This window comes from Stegodyphus dumicola, chromosome 1 (genome assembly GCF_044657685.1).
Source record: "Stegodyphus dumicola isolate Sdum_Otavi_A_Nest chromosome 1, ASM4465768v1".
NCBI classification, from domain to species: domain Eukaryota; kingdom Metazoa; phylum Arthropoda; class Arachnida; order Araneae; family Eresidae; genus Stegodyphus; species Stegodyphus dumicola.
The window spans coordinates 196,207,990-196,233,415 of NC_140768.1; the positions used below are offsets into that span (position 1 = coordinate 196,207,990).

At 31.8% G+C, this 25,426-nt stretch overlaps 1 protein-coding gene across 5 annotated transcripts in view; it reads left to right on the forward strand.

Annotated features, from left to right (window-relative positions):
* LOC118202825 (histone reader KMT2E-like) overlaps positions 1–25,426 on the forward strand; it is a 185,567-nt gene that overhangs the window by 107,080 nt on the left and 53,061 nt on the right. For all 5 annotated transcript variants that reach the window (XM_085824546.1, XM_085824532.1, XM_085824538.1 and 2 more), the window contains 3 exons: positions 3,859–3,963; positions 5,854–6,101; positions 24,700–24,949. In XM_085824546.1, coding sequence (XP_085680672.1) covers positions 3,859–3,963; positions 5,854–6,101; positions 24,700–24,949 — 603 coding nt within the window. The remainder of the gene's footprint in view (positions 1–3,858; positions 3,964–5,853; positions 6,102–24,699; positions 24,950–25,426) is intronic.

Consider the following 25,426-nt stretch of genomic DNA (forward strand, 5'->3'; position numbering starts at 1 on the left):
TATGGCCATAGTATGTAATATAAATAATTGTAAATAGTGTAAGACCATGGTCCTTTTTTTCTAAATGTGTATTTAGTATTTGATTTGTATTTTGTATTTGATAGCATTTGATTTGTTTTATTTCTTGCATTTATTGTTCATGTTGTTTATTATTGTAATGTAATGCTTATTATTGCATTTATGCCACAGTTGTAAGTTTGGCTTCCTGTCCAGGGATTGTACTGCCCGGGACGTGTAGTCCTTGGGAAGGGGGCAGTGTTACGGATTTGGTATCTAAATAGCTTATGTTAGTTGAATTGTAAATTAAATGGTTTTATTTCCCATGCAGTGCAGTGCGTGACGAATATTAAAAGAAAGCTAAGCCGGAAAATTGAAAATGCAAGAGCGCGTGCATGTAACATTTAATAAATATCTCTTTTTGATTTTGAGAAAGTACTAGAAAATTCTCGCGCACGATTTTAAAATCTTATAAAAAGAGGAAAAACCTCTCAGTTAGTTGTAGTTACTTAGTGTGTTGTTTAGAAAACTGCTCTTGTTGACTGTATCGAATTCGCGGATTAGCTTTCTTTAGCTGTTTTGAATTAAGTTCTACTGAACGTTTAAGTAGTTAAAAGATAACTACTGTGAGATATTGTAATACTGTACGAATGCTTTAGGAAATTTAAGCATATTCGTTGTGATAATAATAAATTTTTTTTCATTTTTCGTCGGACTTGTGCATTCATTTCGTAATGAACCCGTGCGCACGCAACAATATATATTTAAGAATTAAAAAAAAAATATTTGATGGAGTGCCCAATCACTTTTGTGACATGATTTTCTAACTCAAAAGAGAAAATATTTAAGCGTTATAGTATGTGAAATTTAGTTAAAGAAGAATATTGAGAAAAATTTACTTCAAAGGGGAGGCATTTTTTAAATTTCAATTAAATGCATGAATTTTAAAGCTTTGACTTAATGCTTTGGAAATCGGTAATGTTTGATTACTTTTATGATAACTGTATGACAGGCATTCAGATATTTATCATTGATCAAATTATGGTACAAATTCCGGTTCTGGCCTCGTTGGGACTCTGGATTCTTTTTTTTTTTTTTTTTTTTTTAAAAAGATATTAGGTCATCAGTCTGGTAAGATGACATGTAGAAATTATAAAATTAAAATGTGAAATAAAGCATTTATGACCATAAAGTGATAATTACTCCCCCTGAAAAAAAAAAGCTCAATATTTAATTGTTTACTTTATTAACCATTTCTTTCAACATAAGTTGTTTAAGTTGCTTTGTTTTTGGGGCTAATTTTTTCTCTTTAATTCTATGTATTGATATAATTTCTTCTTCAGTTATAAAATTCCATTGTTCAAGTCCTGTAATTGCCATGGCAAAAATTCCCACTAAATTGTCACTCGAAATTGTTTCATTTTGAATAACCTCTTTGTCACATTCTTTGCTATTTGTAGTGATATATATATATATGATATGGTTAACCGTCGAAACTAGTCCTGTGAAAATTTTGAAAATATAACGTTGATTTTTGTTGTTTGACTTCTGAATTAGTATTTATTCGGCGTGTTATTGTGTCTTAGTTATTTATTTAATGTTAATATTTTAAACAAATAAATAATCTAAATATTTTTTGTAATAAGAATGCAAATTTCTGTACGTAATTACATAAACTTGATAAAAAGTCATTCCTTTTATTTCAGTTGCCATCTTGAATAAGTTGCCTTTTTTTTTTTTTCTTTTCTTTTCTTTCTTTCTCATCCCCCTTTCCATTTTTTTTTCTTCTTTTTTTAAATAGGAACATTCTTAAGCAAATTTAAAAAAAAACTTCAATTATTATGTAACATATCTTTTGATTCCAAATGTTAATCAAAGAGCTATGAATCGAATTTTGTTCTTGAAATCTCTCACTTGTATTGATTTTTTTAAAAATTATTTATTTATTTATTTATTTATTTTATTTTTTGAGTGTGTTTGTTCTGAGATGCCGCCTAGAGATGTGAACTAACTATGCGGCTTTTTAAGAAATCAATAAATTTTCATATACAATCCATTTAAAGTTCTTGTGTAGAGTGATTTATTTTAATTATGAATTTAACTGAGCTATTGATGGGCCCATTGTTGGTAATTTTTTTTGATATCACATAGAAATATCTGAATCTATCAGTGTAGTAGATAGCATTTTGAAAAAAGGTAGTATTACTCTCTTGTATTTTTTTTTTTTTTTTTTTTTTTTTAATTCTGTAAAAATATCCATAGTCATCCATGTTTTCTTATTTGCTTTATGTTCTAGTTTGGTTTTTGAGACTTTAAAGGGGTCATCTTTTCCATATCATCAGAATTTGCACAATGTAAAACGGTGAGATGGCACATGTCACCTTTGAAAGCTAGCATTTTTTCATGCATGAGTTTAAAGAAAAGAGCAGTTTCATCAACATTAAAAGTGTCTAATAAATTCTTGAACCAGTCACCAACCGACTCAGCAGGAATGCTTATGGCATGAGATTTCCATGACACAGTTTAAATTTATGCAGCCTCCAGTTGAAAAACAAGCTTCTTTTACATTCATTTGAAGTGCATGACTTCTGTTCATGAATGTTCTTTTGACTTCTTGATTAACAGGGGCCATTTACTGGAATATTAGGTGTACAACAGTGAATGAAAAATGTTAGCAAAATGACTTCGACTTTAGGATCTTGAACATGTAATTTTTTTTTTAAGTGCATTATTTGCAAATTTTTACTCTTTCTTCAACTTTTTTTCCTATCACAAACAACTATTTTTAGTGTTGTCACAGGAATATCCAGTTTCTTTGCTAATACAGCTTTTGTCAAATCGGTAATCTTATCAAATTCTTTTAAGATTTGAATTTTCTCTTTTAACAAGAGTGTCTTTTGCTTTCATGATATCTTGTATTAGTTAATTCTTCTCCATTTAGTTTACTTAAGACAGCATTCTGTTTAGAAGGGGGGAAAGCATATCTACTTTTTGCCCAATTGTCCTCTCTATTCATGGATTGGTTTTCAACAGCTGTACCATATTGTGATGTCTCATGTCTTTGTTTACTTCTCCTATCCTCATTTCTAGGAAAAATACTTGAACGGTGGGACTGCAAATGTAAAACAATACAATAAGTCTAGCAAAAATGACATATAACAAAATTTATGCAACATACAGAAAAATATTTTACTGTTAAAATAAATAGGATGTGTGATGATGATGCATCCAAGATGAAACTACGTATAAATGTAAAAGATGTATAAACGAAAAACACATAAATGGTGTTCCACTGTATATGGTCTGGCTCTTTAAAAATTTGATATAGAAGGCTTTTTCCCAGCATACTTTAAGTTAAATATACAGTTTAAATTTTTGAAAAGCAGGTATCTGATTTCAGTTATAAGAACTACTCTCTTCTACTTCTTATGTATGATTTTTTTCAGTACAGTTCGGGGGAGGATACTAGAATTAAGTATGAATAGTTGAATATGCGTAATACATCTTGGAATAATAATGCAAAATAATTTGAATAGCTGATACATATACTGAATGCATCTCCATGATCTTTGCACTAGGAGGTGCCAACGTTATTCTCAGAAATGTAAATTAGTTAATAGCAGTATGTCTTGAATAAAACAGTAATAATAATTTCTAGTTGCGATTAGACTTTCATGTCTATAGGATGAAAGAGAATGCTAGGTAGTCTGGATTCTGCTATAATTCATCAGTGCTAGAGAGAAAAGAGTAATATCTGTTATGTTTCATTTATTTTATGGGATTATCTTGACACCATAAAACCTAAGGCTGCCTCATTGAGTCTTAGTAATAAAGAGTAATGTCATTGCATTTGTATTTCAGGTTCTTGCGTCTCTGCCCCCTCATACAAATAATGAACATTTGGATACAAAGGGACCATCTGATCATGAAACAGAAGAACAAGCTAATGAGCGAAAAAAGAAGATGGTAAGTGTAATATTTTTGAAATTACATTAGAAACCTCAACTCTACAGGCAATCGGGTCCTGGTTTCTCCAGATATTATTATAAGGCCGTCTTAAGCGCATTTACTGTAAGCAAGAGTTTTTTCATATGTTATATTTTATTCCGCCATGGAGTACAGAGTTAAAAAATATTTTTATTTTTATGAACCAAAATATTTAAAAAGGGAAGAAAAGAAGAAAAAATCAGTAAAATTAATGAAACTTTTTTTTTTTTTTTTCCAACTAAAAAATGCAGTGCCTTCTTAATCTGATTGAAGTAAAATAATAATTTTTATTTATGAAAGCATAAAATTAAGCATGATTTTATTTTAATATTTCTTATGCTAAAACTAAGCAATTAAAGTATTTTTTATTTATGCAAAACGGAAAATTAATTAAAGGTAAGTAAATGATTTTATAGCTTTTTCAAAAGTATTTACTGTATTGTATTATTTATTTTTTTATGTTATTTAATGAAAAAAATTAAAAACAGACAAATCAGCAATAAACACAGTTTTATTTAGCTTAGAAAGATGAATGAGTAATGTGAAAAATAGAGTTCTGGAGGTCAGAAGTTAGTTAAATTGAAACTCTAATGTATTACCAGAACGGAATATTGTAAAATGTTTTTTTATTGGGAGAAAGGAACTTAAAGAGAAAAATTTTTGTCTTAATATAACAAATTTTTAAATGCAGCATTTTTATTCTCATTTTGTAGTAATTAATTTTGCAGTGCAGTGTTACAGGTATGGTAAAGATTATATGATATCATTATGTGGATCAGAGTATTATATAATGTGTAATATGTATGCACATCTGTGGCATATAGGAACACATAGATTAGGATTTTTTTAGATTCTAAAATTTCCTATATTTCTAAAATTTTATTGCATTTCAATAAAGTATTTAATTTTTGAAGATTTGCATATTCAGAGTTAAGTTCAGCATTTATAGCTTCTTTAATTTAAAGAGGCAGATCACTAGTTATTTTATAATATTCTTTAAATTACTAATTTTTGTACCCTCCCAGATGTAGATAAATTTACCTGTAAAATTTATTACTGGTATCATAATTAAAGTTAGATATGTTTTGATGATCATTGTCTGTATTTAAAAGGATGTTAAACAGAAAATTTTAAATTCAGATTTCACAGTTTTATACAGTTCATTATTTTAAAATATTTAAATTCTTATTATTCAGAATACAGTTGATGAAATACTTCGGTATTCAAATTCTTATAATTCAGAATACAGTTGATGAAATACTGTAATTTTATGTCTTTAATTCATTTAATTTTTTATGACTTTAATCTACATTAAAAATGTTGTTCAAGACTTGTTTATTAAATTATCATTATTATTTTATTGTTGTTCTAAAACTTCCAAATTGTTATAAAATGTGTAGAAAAGAATTATCAGTTAAATAAAAATTTAGTGCAAAACGTTATTTGAGTTCAAATTAAATCTAACATTTTTTGTAAGACTTTTATTAGCTTTGGGTTGGAATACTAAACAAATATTTAGCACAGCAAACTATTATGGTGATCAACTTTAAAGTTCATCATTTGTAATTTCTTAAATAAAAATATACAGTTTAGAAGATTATTTTGTTCAGTATAATTTCTTGCAATTATGTTAAAATAAAAACTAGCAGTATTAGGGAAATTTTTAAAAAATGTCGGAGAGCTTTCTGTGGTGTACCTATGCTATAGTGCAATCCCATGCTTTTAGCAATAAAAAATTTATTAATAAGAAATTTTAAAAAATGTGATATATACTTATAGTGTGATATATTATCTTACATTTACGTTTGTTAGCTTTATAGTAGAAAATAAGTATTGATTAAAAATCCCCTTTATGTTTTAATTTTGTAGACCAGAGAAGAACGCAAAATTGATGCAATCATGCGTGCCTTTGATCAAATGGAAAAGGCTAAAAGGAGAAGGCAGCAAGCTTTAGAGCGGCAAAAAACTTTGCAACCAAAAAGCGAAGAAGGAACAAAAAAATCTGAACTAGGTCCTTCAGTTCCTAAGGAAGAAGAAAAGGTTACCGTTGCTGCTGTTCCTTTTGAGTCGCATCATACAGAGGAAAAAGTGATATCTACTCCAAAACCTAAGAAAGGGTATATAAAAAATTTAATGAGTTACTAATAGTAAAAATTTCTGAAATTATAGTAAGAAAAATCTCTTAAAAATTAAGCTAGATAATCAAATGTTGTGTAATATTTATGATTAATAAAAGTAAAATGCAGGTGAATATTTTTAATTGTTAGATACATGGTTGAAAAACTGTATTTCAACCATTTTTTAAGTTAAAAGTGTTAAAATTTTGGGAATCGATTTTTGGTCCTTAGTCCTTAATTTTAATCATCTGAAATTTCTGTCTGTTTTTACGACTGCCATTTTGAGTGTGAATTAGCATTTTAGAGGAATATTTTTAGCGATTCACTGACGTATATGGTAATCTTTTGAATGGGTTCATGCATTATAATTTGTTTCAATTTTAATATAAATGATGGGATACTCGAGTTTTTAAGCAAGAAGTGAAAACATAAGCATTTCGAAATTCTTTTTTTTTTTTTTTTTTTATTTATTTTTATTTTTTTGTGATAAAGAGCTCTTAAACACTTTTCGCTTTTGGGAATGTGAATTCTTTTATTAAACGGTTCTAAATTTGGCGATTTTAAGATCAGTTTCTATAGAAAATTTTTAATTCCGAAGTCTGAAAATTTTTCGATGATTTTTTTAAAACATCATAACTTTGACAAATTTCATTAAAATAATGATATTATATTGGAATTATATTTAAAAATAACATTAAAATAAAACATTTTTATTTTTCGCTCTCATATTATAAAGTTCCATTTTGGCAACTTACTATACAATATTTTGAATCTGTAAAATAATCAAGGTATAATGCTATAAAGGATATGAAACAGCTCTTAGCAAAAGCAAAATTAGCTATGTAATTACCGTAATTTCGCACGTATAGTCCGCAGACACGATTTTATATAAAAAAATTTCAAAAATCGTCAAATAGTCCGCTGACTATACGTCTGAAATTACGTTTTTTTAATACGGCAATATTCCCATGCTTTTTAAACACATCCTTTGTTTGCGCCAATTTCTCACCGCTTTCTCGTCCACTTCAAAATAACGGGGTAAAATCCTAGTATACGGTGCAGCCTTGGCGCGACTTTGAAAATTATCGCCAACACCAAAAATGATCCAAAGAATGTCTATATATATACACTATACACACATAGTATATGTATATACACACATAGTATATATACTATATACATAGTATATACTATGTTTAACTATATATTTTCTTTGAATGACCCGTTAACTACTCATCGTATATGTCCCATTTTCACTGCTCATCATAAAGTTGCCAAAAGTAGCCAAAAACCGTGTTCACCGAATACTAGGATTAAACCAATAACGGCCCGCTTCTCTATTTCCATCTTTTTCCCGGCGATGTTTCGTCAACGTTATCGAAGATGAAATACAAAAACAAAATACTGTGCAACGTGCTATACTCGTGATAAGTGGTAATGAAATGTACCTTCGACCCCACTCACTCGGTGTTGCCAAACCATGCTATAAGTAAACGAATCACGCTTTTTTTTTTCTGTACTCCAGGTACTTGCTACTATGGCTCCTAAAAACTAAGCTGACGCATCAATTACTTTCCCCCCTCCCGGCAGTTGCGCTAAAGCAGTGCGAAGGATACTGGGATACAAGACTCTGGTTGCGCTAAGTGAGTGGTCATACAAGACTTTCTTTGGTTCATATCCCGGCATCGCTTGATGCGCCAGCCTGGATTTTAGGAGCTTTATTTGCTACTACTCATTCGTTCTGCACTTTGCTCTATGGTTTACTATCGATACGATACATACGAATATTTTCTTGGAATCTGGTGCTTTTTTTATATTTGATCATCGGCAGTTCACGACAGCGTGTTTTTTAAATTTCAATGATTTTAACCGTGAACAACCAGCATATTATCCACACTGGTGGACAGTCCGCAGCTTCAAAAATTCGCATTTTAAACACAGATAGTCCGCGGACTATATGCGCGAAATTACGGTAATTAAAAATGCCTTCTTTTTAATTTTTTCATAGTAAGAGTTTTTTCCATGTAATTGTCTCAGAGTATTTAGAATATGCATCAGTTTGCTCTATAAAATTAATTTTATACTTTTTCCCTCCCTTTTTCTTTCCGAACTATTTCTGGCCTTTTGCTGTTACAGAATTGGTAGTGATAATTTTTCTTTAGGATTTTAGACATTGCAGCTTGGTAAGTTTAAAAGGATTTGAAGGCAAGATTTATAGAGCCCACGATTCTAGAAGATTCGAGAAATATGTTACAAAATTAAAAATGCCTCCATGGTATCAACACGTAATGGAAGTATTTTACAGAAAGTTTGCAATGAATTTCTTACTTTTTGGAGAAGTTTGGAAGAACAACGGAGATATAATATTTGAATGTTTTACTCTGGATACTAGAATCTTTTTCTTAGCATGTTTATCTTCCCTTTATATTCTCTACTTTTCACTATACAGAGGCATGGAAAATATCAAAAATGCTTCTAATCTTATCACTTGGGCAGGCATTATAAAAAGGGATTTTTTTTATTAATAAAGAAATTGAAAACTTACAATTTAAAAGATCCATCTAATATGACTTAATGCATCATACACAGAGCTGGCACTAGGCATTTTCCCATCTGATGAAATCTTTGTGGATCCTAAATTCTACTGCATAGTACCTATCTAAATTCTGCTTGCAGTGCCTGTCTAAATTCTAAAAGTTTTGGCATTTCTAGCTTTTGTTGTTTGGTGTGTCACTAAATTCTAAAAATTCTGCCACACCAGTTCTGTAACCAGCCTTTACTATATATATTTCATATTTCTTTTGAATTCCATATTACTAAAGAAATTAAATTAGTCACTTTTTCTATACATTCTAAATGCATTTAGTGTTTTTTAGAAAAATAGAAATTCTTAATTAAATCCAAAAATTCTAAAGAAAGAAACTGAATACATAAAGAAAATTATTCTTCAAAGATATGTGCAGTTATTATTATGTAAATTACCCAATTGTTTATGATATCAGCCTTTACTATAATATTCCATTTCTGTTTCCCCATATGATAGAGTTACTGAGCCAGATTAAATTTAAATTAAATTGTATAAACTTTGGCAACTAGTTTACATTATTAGTTTGAATTTGACTGTTCTTGTTTAATTACATCACTGTGAGCTATAATTGATTTTGTTAGCATCAGAACATGCCTTTATATTTGTTCTAAGTTCTTTTTTAATAATAGGCTTATTTCAACTTTTGTCTGATATTGTAGTTACTTTCAGTCATAGCGATAATATGCTTCACTTCTGTCGAGGGGTTTAGGACGATTTAACTTTTGCCAGATCAAGTAAACCCTCATAGGTACATTGTGGAGAAGTTTACAAGTTAGGAGATAAAGCACGCAGAAACTAGCGAGAGCATTGGTTTGCGTATTGAGACAAATCTCTAATTATTGTTAGGAAAGATGCTTAAAGAGAAGGAAATTGATATAAACTAGCCAAAATGTTTGGTAAGGCTTCAAATTAAAATGACGGATAAATATTTTGTTGAGTGTTGTTGTTATAAAACATAAATGTTTTGTAGCTTTTAATGTGTATTTATTCTAATATCCTTTAAGAATCAGTGTCATAAATTACATGTATTTTAAACTGTGAAATTTTATTAGATTTAGATTTTAATAGGATTGTTAAAAAATAAATGTAAATGTCATGTAAATCCATAATGACTAAGGTTACCTAATCACCTAATTTAATTATTTATAACTAGCTGCTTACCCTTAAAAATTATCTCTACAAATTAAAGCAAGTTATTGCCTTTCATTGCTCACTGTAGTCACAAGATGAAACACAAAAATGTAGAAATTCAAGTAAAACATATACTTTGCATCTAGTGAGACTTAAAGTAATACAAAACAACTTATCACCTCTGGTGCTTTAATGGCTTATTGGAACCTGAAAGTATATTAACTGGGTTACAACCCTCGGAACTCTACTCAAAGCTTTGACACTAACTGCATCAAACAGAGCCTGACCGACTTTCAACACTTGCCCAACCGTGCCTACATCAGGCCTTTAAGGTTTGTTCTAATCAGCAGGTCTCTCTCTAAACAAGCAACAGTGGGGATAACATTCAGTCTTTTGTTATGAATGATGCTGATTATGATCTTACTTCTCACTTTAACCTATACCGTTTGACATGAAATCTACCTGCTATTTATTAAACCTCTACACCAGCGATTCTCAACCTTTTGGCTAACGTGTACCATCTAAACAAAAATTGAAAACCTTTAGTACCACCACCACAAAGTACTAATACCACCACCACTCTTGAACAAAGCTCAGATCGCATAAATTTAAGAATGTTAGAGAAAAAAACTCAATCAGGATGTTGGGGTTTTAATTTTTGAAATAAATAGTTAAAAATACTTTGCTTCTTTGTATACCACCTATTTTCTTCTTGCGTACCACTGGTTGAGAACCTCTGCTGTAGTTTGACCAAATATGTGACAAAATGAGACACACACACAAAAAATAATCAACTTAAAGCTAACTATTAGTGAAACGTAAATGTCACTTATCTTCTTTCAAATATGTCCTACCTATTATAAGTGTAAAATATTTAATGCTACTTGATAAACTGAAGTTTTTTTTATTCTCAAACGTATTAATAATTATGTTAATTAATTCATGTTTAGTAATAATACATACTACTTATGAATCTCTTTTATTTTTAGGATGATATTACAAAAGTGAAATTCAGGCATAGAATAATATTTTTAATTGAATTTATTCAGCTCCCATTTGCTTAATGGTCCTTAATTTTTTTCATTAATTCTCCTTAAAAGTACCTAATTTCCGTGTGCAGAAATGTGTAAGAACCCTGATATATGTTTTTCGCATTGTGATAAAACAAGAGAACCTAGAGCCATACAATTTTGAATAACATATATCTCCATCCGAATATTGGCATCTGGAAGCCCCAATTTGAAATTTGTTTTTTTATCTATTTTATATTTTGTCAAGCATTTATGAGCTTTCGATTAAGAAACTGTAAGATTTCAAGGCGAGCAATGGCAACATTGTCCGGGGGTTAAAAAACATTTTTATCTCCAGTGCGTGGGACTGTGTATCGAAAATTCTAAAGATATGCTCTTTTAAATATTTTGTGATATTGCTGTTGAATTGAATTTTATGTTTTAAGTGCAAAGAACATGATATTTAATTAATAATGGTAACACACTAAATGTTAAAAGATATGCCCCATTGGATTAATATAAAATGTGGAAGCTTTCAAAATTTTTTTATTCTTTTTCTTTTCCCCCTTTTCTTTCTTTCACTCTCCCTCTTTTTTATTTTTATTTTATTTATATATATATGAGTACTTTTAGATTAATAGCATGAAATAAACCAAAAAGTTTTTTTTTATTTAAAAGAAAAGTTTAGAAAAAATGAAAGAAAGGATAAATTTTATTTTAATGGTAGTTGAGGCATATTATGAAGGTATACGAGCTGTTCTTAAATAGTGGAATACTGCACCTCTTTCAGATTGCAACAATTGTTCCTTCCCCCCTGACTATATCAGATCATTGCACATACCTCCATCTTATTTCATATTTATTCGGCATGCGATCTGTGGTGTTGAGAAGAATTACTATGTTTGAAAATTGAATTCATTACCATCTACCAAACTAAAATAGCATTTTCTTTTCTTGTATTAGGCTTTCTAGAGTAAAGAAAAAACTCAGTAAAAGATGTTTTCAAATGACCTCACTTAATTTGAACTGACTGTCGTTAGTGATTAACATTGTTAGGAGTTTACCGAAAGGTTTTTTTCACCATGTTGCAGATTTTTCATCTTATCTGAATATTCACATTCACAATTTATAAATAATTTATAAGCATTTTTGTTAATGATTATATGTATATTTCTCATCTCTATAAAATTAAATTTTTATTATTATTATTTTATTTTGTTAAGTTGTATGTAGAAATTAGAATTCAGGAACTTAAAAAAAGGATTTGGTTTATGCATTCTAATTTTCTGTACTGTCACTTGGAATTTAAAATGAATGTGGCATATTAGTAGATTTCAGTGATCATTACCATCTGCCAATCAGTAATATATTAGTGGATTTAATATTTCTACTTGAGTAATAAAATGAAAATTTCTAAATTAATACTCATGTAATTTACAAGAAGTGTATTTGATTATTCAGTTTTTTTTGGGGGGGCCGGGGGTGATTTTAAGTTAAATATTAGTTACATTTAACAATTAATTAAAAAATATCCCCTACATGTGCATGGCATGCTTTGATTAACGACAAGTTTAGCTATAGGTTGGGATCTATGCCAACCAAGAACAACCAGTTGAAAACCTCTTAGCTGAAATAAACAACAAATTAAAGTGTGAGACTGAAATGAATGGCAGTGTAGAATAATTAGAATAATATTTAGACTAATAATTAGAAATTAACTGAGCACAAAGCATCCCCAGTGTATCATAGTAGTAGAAAGTTCAAGTACATACAACAAATGAAGTTATGCCGAGGCATCAATCACAACATTGAGTGACTAATTCTCATAGAGAAGATAATGGAGAGGGAATCTAAACATAGTTGTGGATGCTGCATTTAATCTTTTATAATAAAAAAAAAAAACTCCTTTCTTTCTGTGAGTTTGATGAAACTGCTAGCAGACTGTTCACAAAGTGTCAGCCAAGTTGAGGAAATTTTTTGCATTTAATGTTTCTGCTTGTCAAATGTAATTTGACTCTTAATTCAGTTAAGTTAGAGCATCTAAAAAAGATACAATTATAATATTCAATAGACAGGTAATAATTTAAGACAATTAAAAATGAAATTATTGACATTATGGCAAAAACAGTTGGAAATAGCACTTTAAAATTATATCAAAGGAGCCAAATATTCGATGCATTCGATTGCACGGCAGACATGTTGCATTACAGAAAGAACAAATGAGCTAGGAGATTCGATATGTAAAAAAAATGTGATGTGTGTGAAATAAAGGAAAGCTGTATTGATTTTAGAAGTTGGTGGAAGGACAGGAGAAGATATTTTTGAATGGATTGTGGAAAAAATTACACTTGATGATTTGGATATTAGATAACGTTCATGGTCAATCTTATGATAATAGGTTTATATGGCTAGTTCTTATAAAGGAGTACAAGCCAGAATTACAGAAATGAATGAGCTAGCTGAATTTGTGCCATGTTTAGTTACTTCTTGAATCTTTTCAATGTGTATCCTGCCCAAAAGCAGTTAGCTTATTTGGAATTATCCAAAATGCTTTTTTCTCTGATCTATTGCTCGATGAGATAATATGAAACAGTGTACAAAAACCAACTTAAATGAAAGCAGACGAAATGGTCAGCAAGATAGTTGTTTGTGAAAGTTATTTTAATAAATTTACTGGAAGTAGTAAAATTCTTGAAAAAAATTAAAGATATTTCTCCTAATGCAGTCTTCATTCCATGCTTTGAAAAATTTTGAATTTGTAATCAACATGACAATTTGGGCTAATATTCATCAAGAAATCAATCCAGTAAGTATTAAAATTCAAAAGGAAGATATTTTTCGTACACGTTATGTGGCATTAAGGGAAGGTCTGACCAAAACTTTGCAAAAAATGGGAGAAAAATCCTTCGGATTATTGGATAGAAAAGTCGATAGCCAAAAAAATTTATGTTGAGCCACTTCTGACAAGTAAACAATTTCTAAAGTGCAAAAAACAATATGATGAATCATGAAAACATCAACCTGTTCAGCTATTTTCTAAGACAATAAAGATTTTATTTAAACAAATCTTTTCGGAAATTAAAACTATAGTTAATAGTGCTGCTGCACTCGATTCAAATTTTGCAATTCTCAGTAGTCCTAAAGTATTGGTATGTTGACTGAAGAACTACAAAAGAATGGAGCAGATCATGCACAAAATTATAAACGAGACATCAACACATTTGTGTTCTGTTAAGAGCTCGTCGTTTTTAAAGAATAAGCCTCCCTATTAATACTGCAACACTTTCTATCTTTTACAACAGATCTAACCTATGATTTTCAGGATGCATTTTATAATATTTATATTGCACTACGGATTTACTGTATGCTTTAGACCACATTGGCAATCTGTGACTAAAGTAAAGCTTTTGCAAAGTAAAGCTTATTAAAAACTATCTGCTATCATTGATGAGTCAGGAGTGTTTATCAAGGGAATTCTGGCAGTCGAAAATGAAATTGCACATATATTTAATTACAGTGATGCCATGGACTTATTTGCAGAACAATAGGTTTGCAGAATAAAATTTTGATTTTTGTTACCAATTCCACAGTATTTTAATGGAATTGGAGGATAGGTAAGAATTTAAAATAATAGTGAAATAGGAAATATGATTACTAACCTTTTCCTTTCAGTGACAGCCTATGTTCTGTATGCAATGGCTTTACCGGTAGCTGAGTGGTAAAAGCCGCTGAATACTGGTGATTCAGTCTGATATTCAGGCAACCGGGCTGGCTGCTTGAGTATTTTCATGGTTGCATGAGTGTTTTCATGGTTACATGGCCGTTTTCATAGGTTTGCCATATAATGTGAATACAAGCCAGTTTTCTGTAAAAAGTTCTCCGCAAGGCATCCTTCCATTTCTGTGTAATAAATTAATTACTAAATGACCTTGCACTGTTTGGGAGGTTAAACCACTGAATATTTGTAGTTTGGCCTGGCTTGGGTTCAAGCCCAGGTGAATGGTTTGTCTGCATGGTTGATTTTTGTGGTTTTGCCCATGTGTAATATGAATACAAGCCAGTTTCCCTTAAAAAGGTCCTCCACAAAGGCATCTCCCCTCTTAGGCTGATAGCCATCATGGCTGTGCCGTATTCAAGTAATCTATCCTTAACCAAACCTGTATGTAATGAATACAGAGTGGTGAGAAGCTTAGGGAGTAGCTGATGCTTCTTAAGTGGAAAAACAAATTTGTGGCGAGGACTGGAAGATTAGAAGCCATGCCTGAATCCTTAAGGTAAGCTCACAGGAAAGTTGACTTCTTAAAAGGCATCGCACATGTTTTTTAGTTATGTATTTTCTGCTATGTATGTTTTCTTTATAACAAAAAAATGGCACATAAAGAATTTCTTAGTATAAAATGGATTTTACAATTTATCTCAAACCCCACTTATTTCTGTGTTTATTTAAAAGAGGGAAAAAAAAAAAAAAAACTGTTAGAGAAATTTAGAGGAGAATGGGCATGGAGGGCAGTTTTAAGTTTTGGTCTCACCTCAGAAAAATCCAAGATCCAGTGCTGTTTGGTGCTTCACTAAATTCTAAGTCTATGCAACAAGCTCTGCCGCCACCCCTGACCATATATTGCTTCACACTTAAGTGGAAAAGTACTCATATTACGAAAGAAATAAAACCTACCGTATTTAGGCGAATCTAATGCGCATCGTTTTTGGCCAAATTAGTATTCAAAATTGGGGTGCGCATTAGATTCAAGTGCAAAGTTCTCCAATGACGTCAACCAAATTTCTCGACTACATTTACTGTTACATTTATCGTTGACACATTATTGCATACAGGATACAAACTGCAGAGTACGTAGTCACGAAATGGAGGGCAAACAGAGAAGAATGTCATATGACGCTACTTCAAACGTAAAGTAATTCTTTATGCTGAAAAAAATGGCAATAGAAAGGCAGGGAGAGATTTCAATGTAGCTGAGAGCAATGTTCGCTTGTGGCGGCAACAGAAATTGGCACTGTTTGCAACTAAAGCTAGTAGAAAGAAATTCACTGGCCCTCGCAAAGGAAGACACCCTAAAATTGAAGAAAAAGTTTTGGAATTTGTATACGTGAAAGAAGGAAGAATGGACAACCTGTGACTAGTGACACCATAAGAAATAAAGCAAAAGAGGAGGCTGAAATTCTTGGAATACCGAAACAAGAGTTTAAGGCTAGCCGTGGATGGGTGGATTGGTTTATGAAGCGGATGGGTTTATCTCTAAGACGCCGTACAACAATATGCCAAAAGCTTCCTGCAGGTTTTGAGAGAAAACTACTAACATTTCAGCGGTATGTCATCACACGGAAGAAAAAGAATTTTTCAATGGGGCAAATTGGCAACGCTGACGAGACGGCAATTTGGTTTGATATGCCTCGTAACTACACCATTACGGAGAAGGGGACTAAGGAAGTTATCATCAAAACTTCGGGATGTGAAAAACAACGCGTAACAGTGATGCTGGCAATAACAGCAGACGGGTGCAAACTTCCCCCTTTCTTAATCTTCAAACGGAAAACATGCCCTAAAACCCCTAAGAATGAAAAGCTGTTCCCAGATGATGTCCTGATTCGAAACCAAGAGAAGGCGTGAATGATGGAATCATTAATGCTTGATTGGCTCCAAAATGTATGGAAACGCCATCCCGGTGGGCTCTCTAATCCACCATCAATGCTTTGTCTGGACGAATTTCGTGGTCATCTCACCGACGACGTAAAAAAGAAGAAAGAAGATGCACAACGTAGGCAGCGATCTTGTTATCATTCCTGGAGGGATGACGTCTGTGTTACAACCCCTGGACGTTAGTATAAATAAACCTTTTAAGGGGTATGTTCAGGCGGAGTACGAAAAATGGTTTTGTGAGCCAAACCGTGTATTGATCCTGACAGGAAAAATTAAGCGTGCTGCACCGCACATTGTTGCACACTGGGTTTCTGCTGCCTAGAAAAGCATCGAAGCACCAATAATTGTGAAATCTTTCAAGAAATGCTACATTTCAAATTCATTGAATGACAGTGACGATGATGTGCTCTGGAACGCCGAGGATGAGGAAAGAAGAAATGAATCTGCTTCTAACGAAGAGAACTGCGTGGATTCCAGTAATGAAAACATTAGTGAATAAAGACGTTTACTATTAATCACTGATTGTAGCTAGATAGAAATGTTACGATTTATTTCATGTTCATATTTTACGATAGGTACCTTATATATGGTAGTGCTAATTAACAATGATTGTTTCACATGACAATAGCCCATTAATAGGTTAATTCTATGTTCTGCTACTTTATGTATAAATCCATTGTTGTATAAAATATGGTATCTAAATTTAAATAAAATTATCATACCATTAATTGATAGTTTATATACAAATCCATTGTTGTATAAAATAAGATTCAATAAATTCCTCATATCATTGATGCGCATTACATTCGCCGACAAACAATTTTTTTATTATTTAAAGTTTTAAAATGGGGATGCGCATTAGATTCGCATAAATACAGTAGTAGTTTCTTCTATATATTCTAAATACATCCTTTTTTTTTAGTGAATTAACAGAAATCTTTGGTTAAATTTCAAAATTCTAAAATAAGGAGGAAACATATTGAAGAAGAAATTGATTAGTTAAAAAGAAAGAAAATGTCCTTCAGAGGAATGTTGGAACATTAACAAGTTAAGAGATGAAGCAGAGACTGTAGGGGACATTAGTTTGTATATTAAAACAAATAAATTTAGAAAACAGAATGAAACGTAGTATAAATTAAAAAAGTGTATAAATATTTTGTTTTGGCATTAACCCAAAACATACACGTTTTTTATAATTAACTTAATATCATCATAGAGTTAGTGTCATAAACAGGGTTGCCCACTACCTGGAAAAACTGGGAAAGTCAGGGAATTCGAAAATTGACCAAAAAAGTCGGGCAATTTAAATATTTTAGTCAAAATCTGGAAAAGTCAGGGAATTTTTTATAGCTATTCTAAAAAAAGCAATTTTTGCGCCAGCATTCGAAACGATCACTTTCTTGGCAAATTATGTATCGTGGGAGCGTCATTTGGGTAGCTGGCATAGAACCAATTTTTTCAGCTCCAATCACATTGTCTTAGAAAAGTAGAAAGGTAAAGCAAGTTTCCAGTAACCTTGAGAATCTAGAGACTCGCATGTGCAGTGCATGTTGTGAATGAAAGAAAATATCTTCTTGTTCTCGTATAAAACAAAATCAGTTTGATCCTGGTGTACGGTAAAGATGGAATTTAGTGACATTATGATGAGCAGTAAGCCGGACTTATATGATCAGCAGTAAATGGGTCATTTTAATGCTGGCGACAATTTTCAAAATTGTGCCAAGGCCGTACTGTGCACTGGGATTTTAACACAAAATCTTTTTAAGCCTTTTCTCTTTTTAATAAATACCTTATTTGTCATTTTGCAGTTAAATTAAAAAAAAAAAAAGTAATCAGTCGTCTAAGCTAACTTACTTAATATAACGCTATTCGTGTCATTTAATGTGGCTTCTTCCTTCTAAATTTATTTATTATTAGTTAATAATTCTTTCAGATTTCAAGCAATTTTCTCTAGCGTACACCTGAAACTAATTCTATCAGTACGATAATACTCTCAGGAAATTTAATGCACATATTTTTTGCTTATGTATGCTGCTAAATAAATATAAAATAGTTGAACTTATTTTAAAATATCATTAAATAGATTTCTTTCTTTCATTTAGCTGCATAACGTCTGGGAAAAAAAAAAAAAAAATCCAGATTGAGCAGTTTCTAATTTCAATCTTCAGTGGAGAAAACAACTCCTTAGTTATAAGTTATAATAGTAATGCTTTGGGGATTATATATATATAAGCCATATGTAATTCACAAATTTTTGTGTTTTCAAGTGGTACCATAATTAATTTACCTCTCGGAACAGCCATTGCGCACTGCGCAAATATACTGGAATTTTCTTAAACACACCTGGAAAAGATGGGGAATTTCATTCTCCTGTTTAAGTGGCAACCCTGGATAAATTATCTGTGTACTACCTGTTATTTTAAACTGTAAAATGTTCTTATGTTGTAATTTTAGTAGTGGTTTATTAATGAATATTTTTAAAAATGATTTATTTAATAGTCACCATGTAAATCTGTAATGACTAAGGGTATCTAACTACCTAATTTATGTAATAGAACTCATAATAATGTATAAATAATAGCTGTCTCTTGGAAGTTATCTCTGCATGTTAAGGTGAGTTACTGTTTAATCCTTGCTGTAAGACAACACAAACACTTTTGCACAAGACAACACAAAAATATAAAAGTTAATATAGAACTTTATTCCTTACAACTAGTGAGATTTAAAGTAATACAAAACAATTGCCATAAAAGTATGCAAGCTATTTACTAAACCTTTAGATTGAGCAAGTACACAACAAAATGAAACATAAAAAAGGAATTGACATAAAGCTAACTCTTAGTAGAATGTAAATAAAATGTCACTAATCTTCCTTAAAATGTGCCGAACTATTATACAAAGGGTGTTCACACATTTTTGTAATGATTTTGCAAAGATTTATGTATAAACAAACCTAAGAATTTTATTTTCTAATATATTCAATCAAATGGCCTTTTTGTTGAATTATCATAATACATCTTGATTTTCAATATAAAAATCCTTTTCTTAAAACATCAAGGTTTGATTTTATTCCACTCCTTCACAATTTTCCAGTGTTTTGATATGCCGCTTATAAAGAGCTTGCTTTGAAAGTCTAAATGCACAGTAATCCATAGGAGACACATCAGGGAACTTGGTTCGGATGCATTTAAAGGGAACAGCTTCAATTCTGGTTTCATTTCTCATTTTTACTTCCTTGTACGAAGTAAAGGAAGTATTTTAATCATGAAAAATTCCAGTTATTATATTTCAACAAAAATATCCATTTTGTCCGCTATCGAATGCAATTTAACGATGTTTTTTGTGTACCTAATCTGTACGTAAGGACAGAATAAATGACTCTTTTTTCCCCAAATGAATTCTAAAACTGATTTTAAATGGATTCAGAAGAGATTTTTTTCATGGCCTCTGTACGTACGTATGTACACTGGTGTAAGAAATTAAGAGAATTTTCATATTTGATCTATAATCTTCAGAACTACTGGACAGATTTTATAAATTTGGTGTGAACATAGGTTGATATAATATAAACAAAATAAACATTCAACAGTTATAATGGGACTTATACTCATGGGAGTCTGAAGGTCTGAAACAGCGGTTGCAGAAGACACAAAAGAAATGGGTTAGTAGGGGATGTGGTCCCCTCTTACAGCCATACAGGCCTTGCAGTGTGATGTCATATTGGAAATAAGGCAGTTTATCAGTGTCTGTGGCAATTGGTCCCACTCATTCAGCAACACTGTTTTCAGTTCCTGGATGGATCTCGGAGGGGGTTGCGAGTTGCAATTGTCTTCCCTAGAGCGTCCCAGATGTGCCCTGTAGGCACATCTGGGAGCGTTTGAACCTAGAGCGTCTGGAGATCTGGCTGGCCAATCCATCTGTCGAATATCCTCAATCTTGAGAAATTCATTGACGAGAAGAGCTCTATGTAGCCTTGCATGATCATCCTGTAAGATGAACTCGGGGCCCACTGTACCCCAGAAAAGGCAAACATAGGGCTCCAAGACCTCATCCCTATACCTCACGCCAGTCAAAGCCTCTGTCAAAGACGTGGAGAGGTATGTGGCCATCTAACATGATGCCTGCCCAGACCATTGCACTACCACTATCATAATTGTTGATTTTGCGGACATCGGAGGGTGGTATCGGGTCTCTGGCTCTCTCCATATGAAAGTATGGCAAGAATCAATGTTTAGGCTAAAACGGGACTCGTCATTGAACAGAACGGTCACCCATTGCTCCATGCTCCAATCACTATGCTGCCTGCACCGTGCTAGTTGGACTCTCCAGTCCGTAGACGTGAGTGGGATGCAAAAAGCCAGTCTTTTGGGAAACAACCCTCTCTCATTCAGTCTTTTGGAAACAGTCACCCTTATTACAAGGATTTCTGTGGCTGCATACAGGTCCCAAAAGGGCTGAGAAGCTGTAGCCCCTCTGTTATGCCTTGCTAAAATGGACAAATAGTGATCTTCTCTGGCCGTCGTGGCTCTTAGACGACTTTGCACAGGCTTTCTCTTGATGGATCCAGTATCCTGGAACTGTTTCCATAGGTTACACACGGCACTGGGCATTAATTTAAACTCTGCATATCTGGACTTGCGATTAGCCTGCCTCTAGCCTCCCCACAATTCGCCACCTCATTCCATCATCTAAACGTTGGTGGTTACTCATTTTTACTGTTTCGATGAGAATTTAACCGATTGCTGCAAGATAAAACCAAGAAATTCACCAAGGTGTGCTAGCAAACCCAATTCGTCTTACCCGCTACATGCTTATAAAGCCTTTTTTTCTGCTGGCTTCCGCCTACACACTGGTGTACGCTTATGTATTTGCCGTACAAGATTTGTATTTTTATCTAGAAGCAGTGGTTTTTCCTCCAGTTCAGTTCTTTTCATGCAATTCGATAAAATACGCAAATTCTCTTAATTTATTTCACCAGTGTATATATGTATCTCGCATAACTCGGAAACGAGTAGTCTCAGAATGTTGAAATTTTGTATATAGGAATATAGCATGTAGTTGTGAACCTTCCTTTTTGGCTGCAATCTTTCACACTAGAAGTGTGTATATATATATATATATATATATGTATATAAGTTATAAGAAAATACGATATCTGCTAAAAAATAATTGTCAACCTCAAAATTAACAATTCTAGATTTGCTGCTCTCCTCCTAAATTCATCTTGTTTCCCAAATTCGAGATCCTTCTATGTTATGTAACAACCTAAGATTAACCAATCATATCTTGTCTCTAGAATTGCATCTACTTTGGTATAAATACTGCTGGCGAATTAATCACACCATTCCTTTCCTTAGCTTCTGCCACGGCAACACCCATGCAGCTTTGCTTCCCTGTCTAAAAGCCAAAGTCTTATTTTTAAATTGGTGTGCATAGGATTTACTGTAATTCATTATAATTGGATAAATATCTACTAAGATGATTTTATATGCATAAACATAGAGATTGGGACTTCTTCAAAATTCATTTTGTGTCGTCATCATCTTCCTATCTTGCCACTCTGTCATTACGAATATGCAACAAAATTGTTCCATATACAGTCAAAAGTTGTTAATCCGGACTCGTTGGGACTTCGGCGATTCCGGATTATCGATTTTTCCGGATTATATATCATCAGTTTAATTCTGGTAAGATGGCATGCAGAAATTATAAAATTAAAAATATGAAACCGTAATTTGTGAAATAAAGAACAATTATGATCTAAAGGGTATCAAAATTTGCAAAAAAAAAAAAAAAAAAAAAAAAAAAAAAAAAAAAAAAAAAGAAGAAGAAGAAGAAGCTTAATATTTACTTTTTTACATTATTAAACATTTCTTTCAATGTAAGTTGTTTAAGTTGCTTCGTTTTTTATGTGATAATACATTCTCTTTAATTCTATAAACAGACATAATTTCTTGTTCAGTTACAAAGTTCCGCTGTTCAAGTCCTATAATTCCTGTGTTGAGAATACCGACTAATTTGTCAATCGAAATTTTTTCGTTTTCAATAACCTCTGTCACTTTCTTCGCTCTCAGAAGCGAATTATAATGACAAGGAATTTGATTTAAATCATATCAAAGACAGAGTACATCGAAATGAAATACTACATTTAGTAAGGAATTATAAGCCAAATAAAAGAAAAACATCTGGCCTGAAGATAAGGATAGTGCTGACAGATCAACTTCCAGTTCATTGCATGCTGCAGCGTTAAAGATAAACAAAGTTTAGATAAACAAACGTTAAAGTTTAGATAAACAAAGGATATGCCTTTATCCATTTTTTGCAGCAATTCCACTTTTTGTTTAATGGACTTCGAAACATACTTTCACTTTGTAGATCCTTTAAATATTAGTAAATATATATCAGAAATTCTATTTGACATAAGCGAAAGTTCAAGCTTACTTTTATAAAATTGCTCTAACAGTCTGCAAAAAATAATAAGCAGAATCCAATTCAAAGATTAAGGAACAATGCAATCTGCAACATTAACTGAATTAGATAATTTTAGCTTAGCTTATACCGTGTGTTATACATTAAACGCGCATTCGTAAACGTATTTTGCGCACACGCATATTCACAGCCGTAAAGGTCTTACGCACATGTGTCAAAGCGACGCATGCGCAGATAGTTTGTAGCTTTGAGGTCCGGATTATAGATCATTCCGGATATTATGGGTGTCCGAATTAACGACTTTTGACTGTATATGTAAGATATAACAAAATATGATGGCTGCTTTAAAAATAATTGGTGACCTCAAAATTAACTATTATGGATTTGTTGCTCTACCCTTAAATTCATTTGTTTTCCCAGATTCGATATCCTTCCATGTTACATAACAACCTAAAATTAACCAATTACAGATTGGCTATACTTATGCAACCGACTTAGTATAAACACTCTCGCCACAGTAACTACGTCATTCTTCCCTTCCTTAATTTCTGCTCTGCCAACACTACGCTGTTTTACATTGCCTAAATGCTTATGTCTTACTTTTAAAACCAATGTATATTAAAAACTATCATATTTCATTACAATTGGATAAATGTCTACTAAAATGGTCTCCCCCCCTGGATTTTTTTTTTTTTTTTTCAAACGTCTGATTTTTGCATGTGTGACTTGGTGATCTAGTGTAATGAAAATATTGCAAATGGAAAATTTCAAAATTGTAAATTTTATTTGCATAGAGGCAATAATATCTTCTGCAAATACTACTGAAGTTAAAAGATTCTAGCTTTCCATTAATGAAGAGGACATCATGAACATTTTTATATGTCTATCCTCACTATCGTTCACCTCCTGTCTGATTGCATTGTAACCTTTGATTAAACATTATAATTACAGTAGTTGAAACTTTATTAAAAGAGTTGCCTTCAGTATCTTCAACATGTTTTCAGTTATTTTAGGAGTTTTGCTAGGGGGAATGTTTATCAGACTAGCAATTTTGCAAGTTTTCTGAAATGCTAAAAAAAAAAAAAAAAAAAAAAAAAAAAGAGTGAAGGCAAAATTAAAATTGGTAATATGTTAAATACTCGTGATTAATGTGAATTGGCTTATATGTTTATTGAAAAATTTAATGAGAATGTGGTTCAAACTTCAAAATTTGTCATGAATATTCATAAATTCTGTATTTGAAAAATATGACGTTATGCAAGTTGTTCATAAACCCTGGGTTTGATATTGATCTTAGACGTATACTTTCAATTAAAAGGTTTCTCTGTATGATGTATGAAACTTTATTAAAAAAGTATTGTAAATAAGGGGGCAAGTTTCTGTAAATGCAAATCCTTTTGCTCCAAATCAGAGGGGGTGTCAAATCAATTATATATGTATTCCTAATGTTTTGATTAGTTAAATGCAAAATATTTGTGTCTTTTACAAGAAAAACTCAAAAGATGTGAATTGTTAAACATTTAACAATTTCCTGGAGCTAGCAACAAATTAATAATATTTATGTATCTAATACAGATACAATACCAGGTTCCATATAAGAAAATTTTTCATCTGTTCCCAATGTGAAAGCAGTTGTGAAATTTTCTGTCATATTTTGAGAAACTTTGTAATAAAAAATATGTACTTAGAATCAATATTTAAAGAAATAAGACCTATAGCTGTTATTTTTGAATATCCTCTATATTATACACAAATTACATTACAAGTGTGTGATTATTTATTTTTTAGAAAACGAAGAAGAGGTTCAGGAACACCATCTCGCCGCCGTACTAGAAGTGGATGTTCTGATATTCTTCAAGATCTAGATGATACTATGCCAATGAAATCTGTTGAGATAACATCATCACCAGTCTGTAGCTTAGATAATAATAATCATGCATCGGGCGAAACATCTACTGTACCTCCTGCAACTTTGAACACTGTATCTTCTGCTTCTCCAGTCCCTCCCATGGCACCAGTTTTGTTAAAAACAAAAAGGGTAAGAATTTAAGATTGCACTTTTTTATTTTATGGATTCTCGTTCTCTTTGGTAACATAAACTATGAGAACGCTACCTAAGGTGTAAGCAACTTATTGCTATGTCTTGCAAATTACAACAGAGACTATGAAGGGTGTAAAAGACCCTTTCATTTAATTCAGATAAGGGTTAACAGAAGACATTGCTTATGCTTACAGAAACAGACAGCATATTTATAATGGAAATAAAAACAGATAACGAATTCCAAGTAAAATGCATGTTAGCGTAAAGGCTTAAAAGGATACACAGATGGAAAACACACAGGATTTGCTCCGACCTAATAATGGCATGATAAGCCTGAGGTTAGAATAATGCAACACCGCAGATGAACTGCTGTCAAGAGAATCAAGTAGCAAATGTGGCCTTCTACAGATTTTAACACATTCTGATTATACCATCTAAAAATCTTCCTTTAAATATTATCTTGTCTACCTTATT